The sequence below is a fragment of the Cyprinus carpio genome, chromosome A3, assembly GCF_018340385.1.
Source record: "Cyprinus carpio isolate SPL01 chromosome A3, ASM1834038v1, whole genome shotgun sequence".
Lineage (NCBI taxonomy): Eukaryota > Metazoa > Chordata > Actinopteri > Cypriniformes > Cyprinidae > Cyprinus > Cyprinus carpio.
In genome coordinates, this window is record NC_056574.1 from 24,304,025 (window position 1) to 24,317,789 (window position 13,765).

The window sequence follows — 13,765 nt, forward strand, 5'->3', positions numbered from 1 at the left end:
CAGGGGTCGCGAGATGATTTCTATAAAAAAAGTGGAAAAAATATATAGGCGCTATGTATTTTTGTTGCAATTAATTTAACCCTTTCGCACATACGATCACACCGGTGTGATCAGTCTAGACTGGTCCCTGGAGTGTACGATCACACCGGTCAGTGTATGACGTGAAATTCAAATGTGCTCTCGCGCGTTGGCTGGCGCTGAGCCAGAGACAGGGCGCGCTCAGAGCTGTCATCAGAACTTTTCAGTGTTTTCAACCACATAATGTTTATTTCAGGTTTCAGACATATAAGTACTAAAAAAAAACAATACATTTAGAGTTTGTAAAATACACACTGATGTCAAAGGACGAGGCAATAATAATCCTTTCAATTATAATTAGACACGTTTTATGCATATCAGATACACATTGTGTAAGTAACTTTAAAGTTTACTCTATTATTCTCCCAGTTCACCATCCACTTACTTTTATGTATTCCGGGAGAAGTGGATGAATTCACGTGTTGTATATCCAAAAGATCCGATTCTCTGAACTGCGTCTGCGGCACAAACTAAGATGGCGGCGCCCATCGCGCATACAGCTCAACTAACGCGATCGTTATAAAGGTGTTTAAACAACAAAACACTTCCACTTGCATATATTTGACAATCGGAATATCAGCTATTTCATGCCATATCTAACAAATTTGTGAATATTTTGAATAAAAAAGGAAAAATGACATAAAAGCAGATCATCATTCATTCAGCTCTGTGGTTTCTGCGGTGTGTCACGTGACAAGCAATGACGCGTCACCATGGAAACCATAAAGTGACACATCTAAATAACGATCGCCTTGAAAAACTCACGCTGGGGGGTCAGCCAGAATATTTTGAACTTACGTGTGAAAGGGTTAATTCAATACTTGTTAAATACACCATTAAGAAAAGTCTGATACAAATAAAAAATATATAATATATATATATATAAATATATATATATATATATATTTTAATTCAATTTGTAATTTTGTCCCAGACATTACGAGATTACGTCAGCGTCAATCACAATCAAGTTACGTACGTACATCACACGCAGCAACACAAAGTATCCCGCTGTTTGCTAAAGTTGGAGGCTCCAAAAAAAGGGGTTGTTGAGTTTAGGTGAGGTGAGGTGGGGGGGGGGGTCGCGGGGCAGCAGCGCATTTATCATAGCAGCGCATGTACCATGGCTTAAAACTTTCTTAAAACTCTGATAAAAACTGATCTAGAGCACTGTCTAACACTTGATGGCTGTGCTGTCAATTCTTCATCAACAGTTAGGAATCTAGGTGTGCTATTTGATAGCAACCTTTCCTTTGAAAGTCATGTTTCTAGCATTTGTACAACTGCATTTTTCTATCTTAAAAATATATCAAAATTACGACCTGTGCTTTCAATGTCAAATGCAGAAAAGTTAATTCATGTGTTCATAGATTATTGTAATGCTTTACTGGGTGGTTGCTCTGCACATTTAATAAACAAACTCAAGCTGGTCCAGAATGCAGCAGCTATAGTTCTTAGAAGCAGGAAGTATGATCATATTAACCTGTCAGTTTAAATCTAGATTAAAGACCCATCTCTGTAACCTGGCATACACATAACACACTATCACATTTCTATCATTCATATTAGGGATGTCCATATTGACCGTTTTTAAATTAAAAAAAAAAAAAAAAGTTTGCTGTATTGTTAAAGAACAATATTCAATACACATTTGTTAACTCGTGGGAGTGTGTAGATACGTGCAACCACATGCCTACAGAGATACAGTATTTCGCTGTGCAAGCAACTGCTCCACTTTAACTTAACTGAAGTAATAAAGGCAACACAATGGCAAAAGGCAATATTGGATAAATGGTTTTCAGAGAGTGAATCCAAGCGCTCCCACTTATAATCATTAAAAAGCTGTCACTCATCTTAGTTCTTCGTGATCTCACAAATCTCTGTTATATTCAATGAAGCTCTACACTACTGCACAATTAAATTCTTATTTACATTGTGTGTACATTTTGTTTGTTCTAATGAGAGGATTCACGAGTGTGCACAACTCAGAAACACTGAACAAAACTTCTGCTTTATGAGTGGTGAGGGGATTCTATCCTAAACACCTCTGATAGGCCATTGCGTTCATGAAATCATCAGATATGTCTATGATTGACTACAATGCTCAACGCTGCAGAAACTGGTGTTTTCTGTTGCGGAACAGGCTGTGCTCCAGAATATGCTGCACAGCATTTATACACATTATTTTGTCCACTCTATTATTTATTTAATATTAACTAAATATTCAAATCTTATCAGTTAACAGTTAATATTTGGATAACAAGTGACAGTTTTAACCGAAATGAGCATCCCTAATTAAAATCCATTAAAGTATTGTTAGGCTCCATTAATTAGGTCAACCAGAACTGAGAACACTTCCCATAACACCCGCTGTACTTGTTACATTGTAAGAAGAATGGCATCTATGCTAATAATAGTCTGTTTAATTCTTATTCCGAGGTCACTGTAGCCACCCAGATCCAGTCCGTATCCAGATCAGATGGTCACTGCGGTCACCTGGATCCAGTCCGTATCCAGTCCAGATGGTGGATCAGCACCTAGAGACGACCTCTACAGCCATGAATGTCAGCGGAGACCATGTCAACTAGACGAACCCTAGAGACAGATCCCCTGCGAAGATGGACTGAGACTGGTTTCTCCCAAGTTTTTTTTTTTTCTTTTTTTTTTTTTTTTTTTTTTTTTTTCCATTTCTGTCACTGATGGAGTTTTGGTTCCTTGCCACTGTCGCCTTTAATTGGGGACTTGACTGCACAGACACTATTGGAAGAGAACTGAACTGAGCTGGATGATGACAACACTGAATCAACAATGAACTGGCTTTAACTGATAAACTGACTGTTATTTTTTATAGCTTTTAAGGTTATGATGATTTAGAATACACAATGAGCACAATACATCCATTTTACTTACAACATGATTATATTTCCCATAGTTATAATGCATTAAAAGTCTCATATCTTGCTATTGTTAACTTATTATTTTACTTAAAGAAGACAAAGACTACTTATAAATAATAACAACAACAATAATAATATTTTTTTTTTAAACAGCCATAAGAACAGATATCTGATCAGATGAATGTGTAATATGTCACATTTGATTTTAACTACATTTATTGTAATATCAGTAAGGTAGTAAGATACTGTACAGATCTTAAATAAATAATGTCAAGATATGAGACTCATAATGAGATTTATAATCAATTATAAATTAAGTGGATTTAACATGGTGTTTATTGCGTTTTATAAATAATACTCATAAAAGCTATAACCACAGATAAGTAAGTTTTATAATGTATTATAATTTTTCTTGTGATTATTTGTGAGATTAAATAAAATATTAGTTTAACCCTAACCCATACTATTTTTATTGTTTTTTGAACAAAGGCCTTCTGTAGTGAATCCGTGTGTTTTTGTAAGAAAAATATCCATATTCAAAACATAATAATCATTTGAATCTAGCTTGCCCTCACTGTTGTAAACGGAAGCAGTTCCGGGCGGTGACGTATGGAGATCGGCTTTGCGCATGCGCCGCTCAGAAGTGACGCACGCGGAAATGCAGCAGAGAGATAAAAAAAAAAAAAAACAACGGTCACTAATTAGAAGTACAAAACAAGAATTTTTAAAGAAGAATGTCAGAGTATTTCGATATAAGCCAAGAGGAGACTGATTTTCCTTTGCTAAAGTAAGGAAACTTTGCTTCTTTTGATCCTGTAAACAAACATTGGTTTTCACGAGACTCACCAGCGCATGTGCAACGCTGACATCATGCTCCCGGAACTTCTTCTGTATACAACTGTTGGCGCAAGCTAGATTAAAGTGATTATTACATTTTGTATATGGATATTTTTCTTAAAAATACGCATCGATTCACTACAGAAGGCCTTTGTTCACCCCCCGGAGCCGTGTGATACACTTTTTTTATGGAAGGGCGCTTTTTATTTAACTTCTTTTGGACTGAAGCAATGCAACACCCGCTGGCTGAAGTGATAGAGCTTGAAAGATCAAAGACTTTTAGATTTTTAATATAACTAGTCTGAAAGAAGAAAGTAATATACACCTAGGATGCCTTGGGGGTGAGTAAAACGCAGCCTAATTTTCATTTTTGGGTGAAATAACCCTTTAAGAATACCCTTGTAATGTGTTATAAATATTGGCTTTATAGAAAGTGTTACCTAATTAGCTATATATTTGAAGAAAATAACATGACGCTGCTTTAAATAAATAAATAAATGTTGACCATTAAAAAAAAATATATCATGTACACTTGAATGAATAACTCCATAACTGCATGTATATCTGCGCATACTGTACATGTGCCCGGTGTTGCGTCAGCACTATTACTGTAGCGCAGGAGGAGGTCTGGTCCAGTTGCTTTGACAGTGACAAAGCACTGCCATTTCAGCCAACTCCCATGGTTCACTGATTGTTCTCTTACTCCTTCTATCTCTCTCTATCTGTGTGTGATGAGCAGATTGGTGGTTTGGCTCCACTGGAGGTGAAAAGTCACTGAGTAGGGCAAACACAGACATTGTTCATCTCTCCTCATGCTTTTCCTCTGGTAGTAAATACTGTACTCTAACTCCTTCTCTTCACACAGCCTCTTCCCTTCCATTTGCCTCTGTCTGCTGTTCATTCTCCTTCCTCTATCTGTCACTGCTTCATGCTGTTCTGGGCACAGCCTATAACAGCCCCTGCCAACAGCACAGTTAGAGACTCAGCGGTCCTCCTACCTGTTTATTGACAGAGTCTTAACAGACAGCAGTCATGACCTCCTTTAGACACACACACACACACACACACACACACACACACACACACACACACACACACACACACACACACACACACACACACACACACACACAGCAAAGCAGACTGCATTCACTGTCTTTTTTCCACACTTATTATCTGAGTCAGAGGCAGGCCACAATAAGTTTAATGGAAATGTTATTTGTATTTGAGATAAAACGCAAATGAGGCCGAGGTAAATGCCAGCTGACCTGATACACTCCAATGTGAAACTAGAAAATAACATTAACTGCAAGAAACCCTTTTTTCCCTATCTTTTCAGAGAACAGCAGCATAATTCCTCTTAAAGCTTTACACTGTGTCCTAACCAGACACGACACGACGCAATGCCATGACATGAGATAAAATGTATCTTTTCCATGTTAATTAGAGATTTTTTCCTAACTAGCCACAACGGTGATACACAAGGAGCAACAGGTGATTCAACTTTAGATACAGTTTCTCTTTCTGCAATGTCACGGCTGGAACAAGAACATACAAACTATGACAATGATAATCGTAGGTACTGATCATGTGCTTTATGTAATGTTAAAAGGGTTTAATGTGAGTTTGAATATTATTTTGTGAGTACTTGATAGCCATAAGAAGTGACAAATATTTTGCCTCAGAACCGAAAAACATTGATACTCTATGCGACCAAACCAGTGTAATTCATGGCGAAGATCGCATCAGTCACTCAGTATGTATTTTTAATAATGTTAAAATGGCTTATTGTCAAGCTAAATTGTCAAGTATTATATAGTCAAGTATTCAAAATCATATTTGTTGACACTAATTATTATAATTCCAAATTAATTAAAAGCAATTTTCCATCAAAATAGCCTTTTCGCCAAAATACAGGAAAGGCAAAATCCACTACTGGCACTAGTTACATTTTTTATTAAATTTTTTATTTGCACAAGTTCAAGATCAAGTATTCAAATCACATATTTGCTTACACTCACAAATTCTGTGCCAAGATAAAAATGTGGACAATTGGTTTCTGTAAAAAAAAAAAAAAAAAAAAAAAAAAATCAATTTTCATAAAGGCAAGCTAGAATACCCTACTTAAAAAATAGCTTAGACCTGCAGGAATGTTTGTGCTGGTTCAGGTTGGTTCTATCGCTTTTACAGAGACAAAGACAGATTGGTTTGTGTTGGTTGACAAAGACCAAGAAAGTCTAGCTAGTAACTGTTACCTGTTGGGGACACCACCATTCCAGCTCCCCATGTTGATCAAAAATCTAAAAAACAACAAATGCTGTTGAACAGGCCATGCTAAAACTAAACTTGTTTATTTCTCTCAATCCTAACATCAAAACATTCTGTTTTGAATTGAAACAGAAAAATCTAAAAGTCTAGCAATGCAAGATACATTGGAATCATATCGGTTATTAACCACAATTAGAGATTTTTAAGTTTACTGACATTGGATATTTGTTCATACTCATTTACCCCTTTTTAAATAATCTTTTTTAACATTTAATTCTCATTTAAAGTTAATCTTAACTCTATCGTTACTCCATCATTGTTTTGGATTGGCTATTTGAGTATCACCTTTGCCTCCCTTTGGATTACGTTTGTGGATTATCCCTTCAATAAACTACTGCATTTGGATCCTACCTTCATGTCACCATGCAGTTCATGACAGTGTGCAAGTGTTTAGAGGTGCTGTTTGGCGGAAAAAAACTATTTGTTCAAACGGCTGTTCAACACAGTGCCCTGAGACCACAGTCTTGAAAGCTTTTAAAGCAGTCACAGATGGACCAGGAAGCTAATCTACTACTATTGTTTGTGTGTCTATTTGTGTTGAAGACAAATCCATTTTCAGAAAGTATGAACTGTGGGTCAATGTCTACAGCACAAAAGACATTTTTTAGCACAGAACACCATTTAGAATCTCCGATTTGAGCTCAGAGAGGGCAGATTGCACATCCCAACACCTCCAGAAACAAGCGCATAAAACACTTTCTAGCTCCACCAACAAAAAAGAACACCTGAAAAACTTTCACTTCAAATGGTCTGAGAAATGTCTGTGAAATTAAAAATATACACCTAAATCTCTGTCATTTGCTGTGTTTCATGTACATCACCCACACGGCTGTTACTCCAACACACCTCAGTTGTCAGACACCTTAACTGTATCAGATAAAATTTTACAACACCATCTGTTTCTTAGACAGGAGATGAATATGAGCAACAGCATTTTAGTGACGTCGATGAAGATAAAGCACTCATTTTTTGAACTCTAATCCAAAACTTGAGATGAGATTTAGCATATTTGCCTGAAAGCGGCATCTTTTATAAAATAAAAAAAAAACTCACTTAAAAAGGTCAAATCGCCTCTGTTAAATGGATATTTCACACAAAAATGAAGATTGTCATCATGTACACACCTTTGTGTTATTCCAAACCTGAATGACTTACTTTCTTCTTTGAAACACAAAAGACATTTCAAAGAAGCTTCTTGCTTCTCTTTTCCATGTAATTACAAAGAATGGTGTCTGAGGCATCATAAAAATCACATAAGAGTCACAAGTTGTGTCGACTACTTTTATAGTCCTTTTTGAAACTTGAAAGCTTTTCCCATTCATTGCAATTATATAAAAATATATTTTGTGTTCCATAGAGAAAACAAAGTCATACAAGTTTGGAACAACATTCATTTTTGGTTTAACTTTTTTTCTGAGATAATAGGTTCACTGTTCTGTTAGATTTCTGCACTTTATGATGCCATAGAATAACCTTTTTGTCTAAATGGTTCCATAAAGAACCTTTAACATCTGAAGAAACTTTCTGTTTGACAAAAGGTTCTTTGTGGCGAAAGAAGGTTCTTCAGATTATGAAAAGGTAAGAAAGAGATGGTTCTTTAAAGAACCTTTGACTGAATGGTTCTTTGTGGAACCAAAAATGGTTCTTCTATAGCGCCTTTCATACCGCAGGAACCTTTTCATAGTACCAGAACTAATTGTGGAAATACCCACTTTTTGGCGTTTTCGCACCGCCGGAACTGGGTACAATTTTAGTACCGGACTCTCTTTTTCAAGTACCAAATTAGCTCCTACTCCAGAGCAGGGTCTAACCAGCACAACTGGTACTACCCCTGACATAAGTATACATTGATTGCACAAATGCGTACGAAAACGCTCTCACCCGTCATGATTTAAAAAGCAGTGTAAACATACTATAAACATTGTGTCAACTTATTTCGCAGGTATGGAGAATAGCGATGGATGGACGGACCCTGAAGTGCAGGCACTTGTAGCAAATGTAGCACTGCCAGTTGTCGTTGGAGAATCTTAGTCCTCCTTTCTGTTCTTTCAACATATTTTGTGCAAAATCATCCCAGTACTTTAGTACTGTACAATTAGTTCTGGAACTAAAGCGGTGGCATCGCTTGAAGAACCTTTTGAAGCACCTTTATGTTTAAGAGTGCAGGTCAGATGTACGAGCAGAGCTGTACTGCCCAAAGTCCATCTGATCTGAAGTACCATGCAATCACTCAACATATACTGACTCTAAAGCTCCATTATCAGAGAAATCTGGACTGATCTGCGGTCGGCCTGGATTTACTGCACAGTATCAGATTCACACACGCAAATGGCGTTGAAGCAGAGGGAGAACGATAGACAGTGTGAGATGGTAGTCCTCAGTAATTACTTTAACATGCTGTGACATAAATCACACACCAGAGAGTTCTTATTGAGTGTCTGGTGAGGTAAGAGACAGAGGTGATGGAGGAAGGGAAAAAAGAGAAAGAAAGGCCTTAACAGAAATGAGGCTGACTGGTCATAAAGGGACAGTTCTCCCAAAAATTGGGAGAAAAACATTCAGAAAATGATATATATTCACATTTCTCATCCCAGACATTTCTTATGCAGGACACAAAATAGAAATCTTTGAATTATTTTACTACTCTTTAAAAGTTTGAGGTCAGTAAAATATTTTTTTAGAACGAAATTAATACTTTATTTCATCCATTAAAGTGATAGACTTAGTAGACTTAATAGACTTTATACAAAACTGTTTGCAAAACTTTTCATTAAACTTTCTATTCATTAAAGAATCCTAAATATATACTCTGTATATATAAATCTCTTATATATATATAAAGAATATATATATATATATATATATATATATATATATAATGCTCACAGTTTCCACAAAAATGCTGAGCAGCACAACTGTTTTCTGTATTAATAATAGCAAGAAATGTTTCTTGAGCAGAAAATCAGCAACTTAGAATGATTTCTGAATAATCACAAAAAAATTTAAAAAATATTACTAAAATACATCATTTCAAAACAAAAAAAAACAACATTAAAAAAAAAATTAAAAAAAATAATCAGTTATTTTTAAATTGTAAAAATAATTCAGAATATTATGGGTTTTACTATATTTTTGATCAAATAAATGCAGCCTTTGTGAGCATAACAGCCTTCTTTCGAAAACCTTCAAAAACTTCTTACCAACCTCAAACTTTTTAATGGTATAATGACTTCAATTTCAATCTCTCACTCTCAAAAACCTATTGCATAACTTAAAAATACTTAAAATATAGTACACAAGTCATGTGGAGCAATTTTAGTCTTATTTTTGAGCACATAGCCTTTGTACATCACTGGACCGTTGCTGGATCCTCTTCAGTTTGCGTACAAAGCACACAGGTCTGTGGATGATGCAATCAACATGGGACTGCATTACATTCTGTAACACCAGACCTGGGAATTATGCAAGGATCTTATTTGTGGATTTCAGCTTGGGCTTCAATACCATCATGCCTGATCTTCTCTCAGAAAAACTGACCCAGCTGTCCGTGCCCTCCCCAATCTGTCAGTGGATCACCAGCTTCCTGACAGACAGGCAGCAGCTGAGGTTGGGGAATCTCACATCCAGGACCCTCACTATCAGTACTGGCGCCCCCCAGGGATGCGTTCTTTCCCCACTTCTCTTCTCCCTGTACACAAATGACTGCACCTCTAAAGACCCCTCTGTCAAGCTCCTGAAGTTTGACTAAGTTTGAAGACACTACAGTCATCGGCCTCATCAAGGACAGAGACAAGTCTGCATTCAGACAGGAGGTTAAAGAGCTGGCTGTCTGGTGCAGTCTTAAAAACCTGGAGCCGAACACGCTCAAAACAATGGAGATGATAGTGGACTTTAGGAGAAACCCCCCTGCACTCCCCCCACTCCACTGTAGTGGAGTCATTCAGGTTCCTGGGCGCCACCATTTCTCAGGACCTGAAGTGGGACAATCAAATTGACTCAAAAAGGCCCAGCAGAGGCTATATTTCCTTTGCCAGCTGAGAAAGTTCAACCTGCCATAGAATCTGCCCACACAGTTCTACTCAGCCGTCATTGAGTCTATCTTGTGTTCATCTGTAACTGTTTGGTCTGACTTAGCTGACAAATCAGACATCAGAAGACTACAGCGGACAGTCAGGACTGCTGAGAGGATTATTGGTGCCCCCCTGCCCACCCTTCAAGAACTTTAAACCTCCAGAGTGAGGAAAAGGGCTCGTAAAATCACTCTGGACCCCTCACACCCAGGCCAGCACACTTCCTATTTGAACTGTTGCCTTCTGGCCAGCGCTACAGAGCACTGAGCACCACAACATACATAAACAGCAAAAATTTTTCCCGCAGGCCATATCCCACCTGAACCACACATAACACATCTCAGGACTGCACATGTGTATATAACTTATCAAAACTTTACATCTTTAAATAGCACATATTCACATTTACAGTTGTGTCCAAGGATATTTTATTTTTCTCTATATTTTATTACTATATTGTTATTTATAATTCATTGTCTATTCTCTTCATTATTAGTGTTTTTATTACCTTAAATTGTATGTATGTCTGCACTATATTGTGTACTTTCTGTACTGGAAGCTCCTGACACCAAAACAAATTCCTTGTGTGTGTAAACACACTTGGCAATAAAGCTCTTTCTCATACTGATTTGGATTCTGGTCATGCTGAACAACTGCCGTATAGCAAAGATTTATATTTCTGAAAATGTCTGGGACATCAAAAAGCTAAATAAAGACAGAATTTTCATTATTGGCATGTACTACCCCTTTAAGATCCTTCAGCTTCTGAAAAAGCCTATGGGGAGAGAGAAAGAGTTAAAAGAGGATTCAGAAACATGAGGCAGAGGCAGGTTGAGAAGGTGAACGAGCATCAGTCTTGCCTGTGTGATGAGCTGTCATAGCAGCACAGACAAGTCAGGACTGGAGATTAGTATTAACCTCATGTTCCCGAACCCTCTTTGGGACACACAGGGGCTGAATTAGACAGTCTGGCACAGACAAAGTGATGTGTGAGGAGGGATCGAGGTCTATTAGCTACACCTTTATTACAGAGAGAGAGAAATCAAGGCTCTTGGCAATCAAGAGAGCGACATCCTGAAGCAATCATGCCACTGTTCAAATACTATACATTAAAACTAGCAATTATTTCATCATCCTATCATACCATCTACAGCCAAGACCTTTTGTATAAAGAACAAAGATGAAAAACAGAGGCATCTGAGTCCATAGATTTCATTGACAATGGCCTCCAAATGAGGTAGACTTAAAGAAGGAATGAGGACATAGATTGAAAACCGATACTAAATGGTTTTGGAAGTGCTGACAGATTCTAATTTTCCCTCTCATACTGGGAGTCAAAGGTTTGGAATATTATTATTCCATTAGGGCACTGTATGTGATGACGGCCATTGCCATACTTGGTGTGCTGAAGAGAGGGGACTGATGTCTAGGGGCATTACAATGAGCCAATTGAAGGTGACTGAATGTTTTGTTCCTGATTCATGGGCCTCTCCAGAAATCGACAGAATGCTTGGTCTAAGACTGGCAAATGTTATTTTATAAATGCATACACAGACACACACTGGTGACTCTGCAAATTGGGCAGTTTAAAGCCATGGGATTATATATTATATATTATAAATAAACTTGAATATACCTTTTTTAAAATCGTATTTTGTGTGTGTGTGTGTGGTGGGGGGGGGGCATTAAAAACGCATTTGTAACTTAATTTGCATTGACACGAAAATACAATACCATTCAGTACCATCCAACTTTGGGGCTAGTCATATTTTATTATTATTATTATTATTATTATATAAATTAATACTGTTGTTCAGAAAGGATGCATTAAATGAATGTACTCCATTTTGAAATATTAAAATAGAAAAGTTATTTTAAATTTTACAGTGAACTTTTAAAACCTTTTAAATCCAAACTTTCGTATTGCTAGTTCATAGTTAATGTGCTAAACTATTAAAACGATAATGATTCATTTTGCCAACATATTAAATATGCAGGGAAAAGAGTGGGGGGGATAATTTCCTCTTTTTCCTCCCTTATCTAATCTTTCTTATTACTAAATAATTAGCAAATTGCCCCATGGGCTTGATAAAGAGTACTCCAGTTTAATTTCAATATTTCTGATATGATATCAATAAGCCCCTGGTTTCCAAGAAGTGTGAAATGTGTTTCTGCCTCTACAGCATTGCATATTCACAGCTCGATTGTTCTCTGTTCTTAAAAGCATGTAAAATTAATCTCAGCACACTTTTGACCATTAATAAAGTCATCAAAGGATCACTTCATCCATCTCTCTCCCCCTCCCCCGCTACCTACATGTAATAAAATCATAACAAGTTACTGAGACATCCCATTAAGGCATTGAAATAAATTTGGCAAGCTGTGTAGAGATGTGTGAGTGCTAATGTCTTCTCAGAAAGTGCCTCTGTTTGCAGATTTCACTATCCGGCTAGCAGCTGGAGACAACAGTGTTCGAATGTGCTCGTCTTTGCGGTAACAGTGAGCGGTGCTGATTAGCGCCCTGTGGCTGTTCAAGCAATGGGAGATTTGGGCCTCTGTGGGGAGAAGACCTGTGCCTATCGTGTATAAAAGGTTTTCACTGAACCCAGCCAAATGAGAGTGTCAGCCAAACCAATGCAGAGACATGAAATTCGATTTAAGACACTTTCCAAAGGAGTCTGAGTCCCCAAGGCAGCCATGGCTAGCTGGCAGAAATGCACAAAAAGGGAAGACAAAAATCAACTTTCAAACTTCAAACGAGAAAACTCAGTCCTGCTTTGCAAACTGTGCCAAGAATACATTATCGATGCACTTTAAACCCTTACCTATGTGATTCAAGTTGTTCTTTAATATTTTAACATGATAATTCATTATTTAACTCTACAAATTCATACTGTATGTGTCTTGACTTTGCAGTTGGATTTTCACATGTTGACATTGTAATTGAATGTCACTGTCACTGGTGACAACTCGTGAAAGTCTCGTGGTTGTCAACGACATGCCATCGCCAAGCCGCTTACGTCAAGCTGTCACTAGCAGTGTGTTTAGATCAGCTTGTCACTGCGATATCACAGCACTTAATCACTGCCTTGCTGACTAAACAGCAGTAGGAAGCTGGATTAAGTCAACTGGCTATTGTGTCAATTAGATACCTTTCCTCCAAGTCAACCCAGGCACAATAGCCATTGTTAGAAGTCACGCTCTACTCACAACTCCCTGAATGCCGGCTAATAAAGGATATGGGCTCGACACCATGCGAATGCACCAGCTGCGTGGGCAGGTGGTCTGCTTGAGGCAGAAGAAAACCACTGGCGCCAACTCAGGAAACGGCACGACCAAAGTGCTGAGGTCACTGCCCGCATCATCGCACGGCCCCACCTCCTCGATGATGTCATCCCCCTGAGAGGGGCCAAAGTCCTCACACAGCCCCGCCCCCACCTTGCTCATGCCAAGTGGCATGGGACACTCCTCGGTCGTCATGGCGACGGAGCGGTAGCCTGAAAAAAGAAAAGAAAAAGATGCGTTAGTATTATAAAGTTTTTTCTTCTCTATACA

The 13,765-nt window shown here is 37.8% G+C and overlaps 1 protein-coding gene across 1 annotated transcript in view; it reads right to left on the bottom strand.

Moving 5' to 3' along the window:
• LOC109087914 (voltage-dependent T-type calcium channel subunit alpha-1I-like) overlaps positions 1-13,765 on the bottom strand; it is a 175,744-nt gene that overhangs the window by 123,879 nt on the left and 38,100 nt on the right. Inside the window, 1 exon segment of the mRNA XM_042725491.1 lies at positions 13,452-13,707. Coding sequence (XP_042581425.1) covers positions 13,452-13,690 — 239 coding nt within the window. The 5' untranslated portion in view covers positions 13,691-13,707.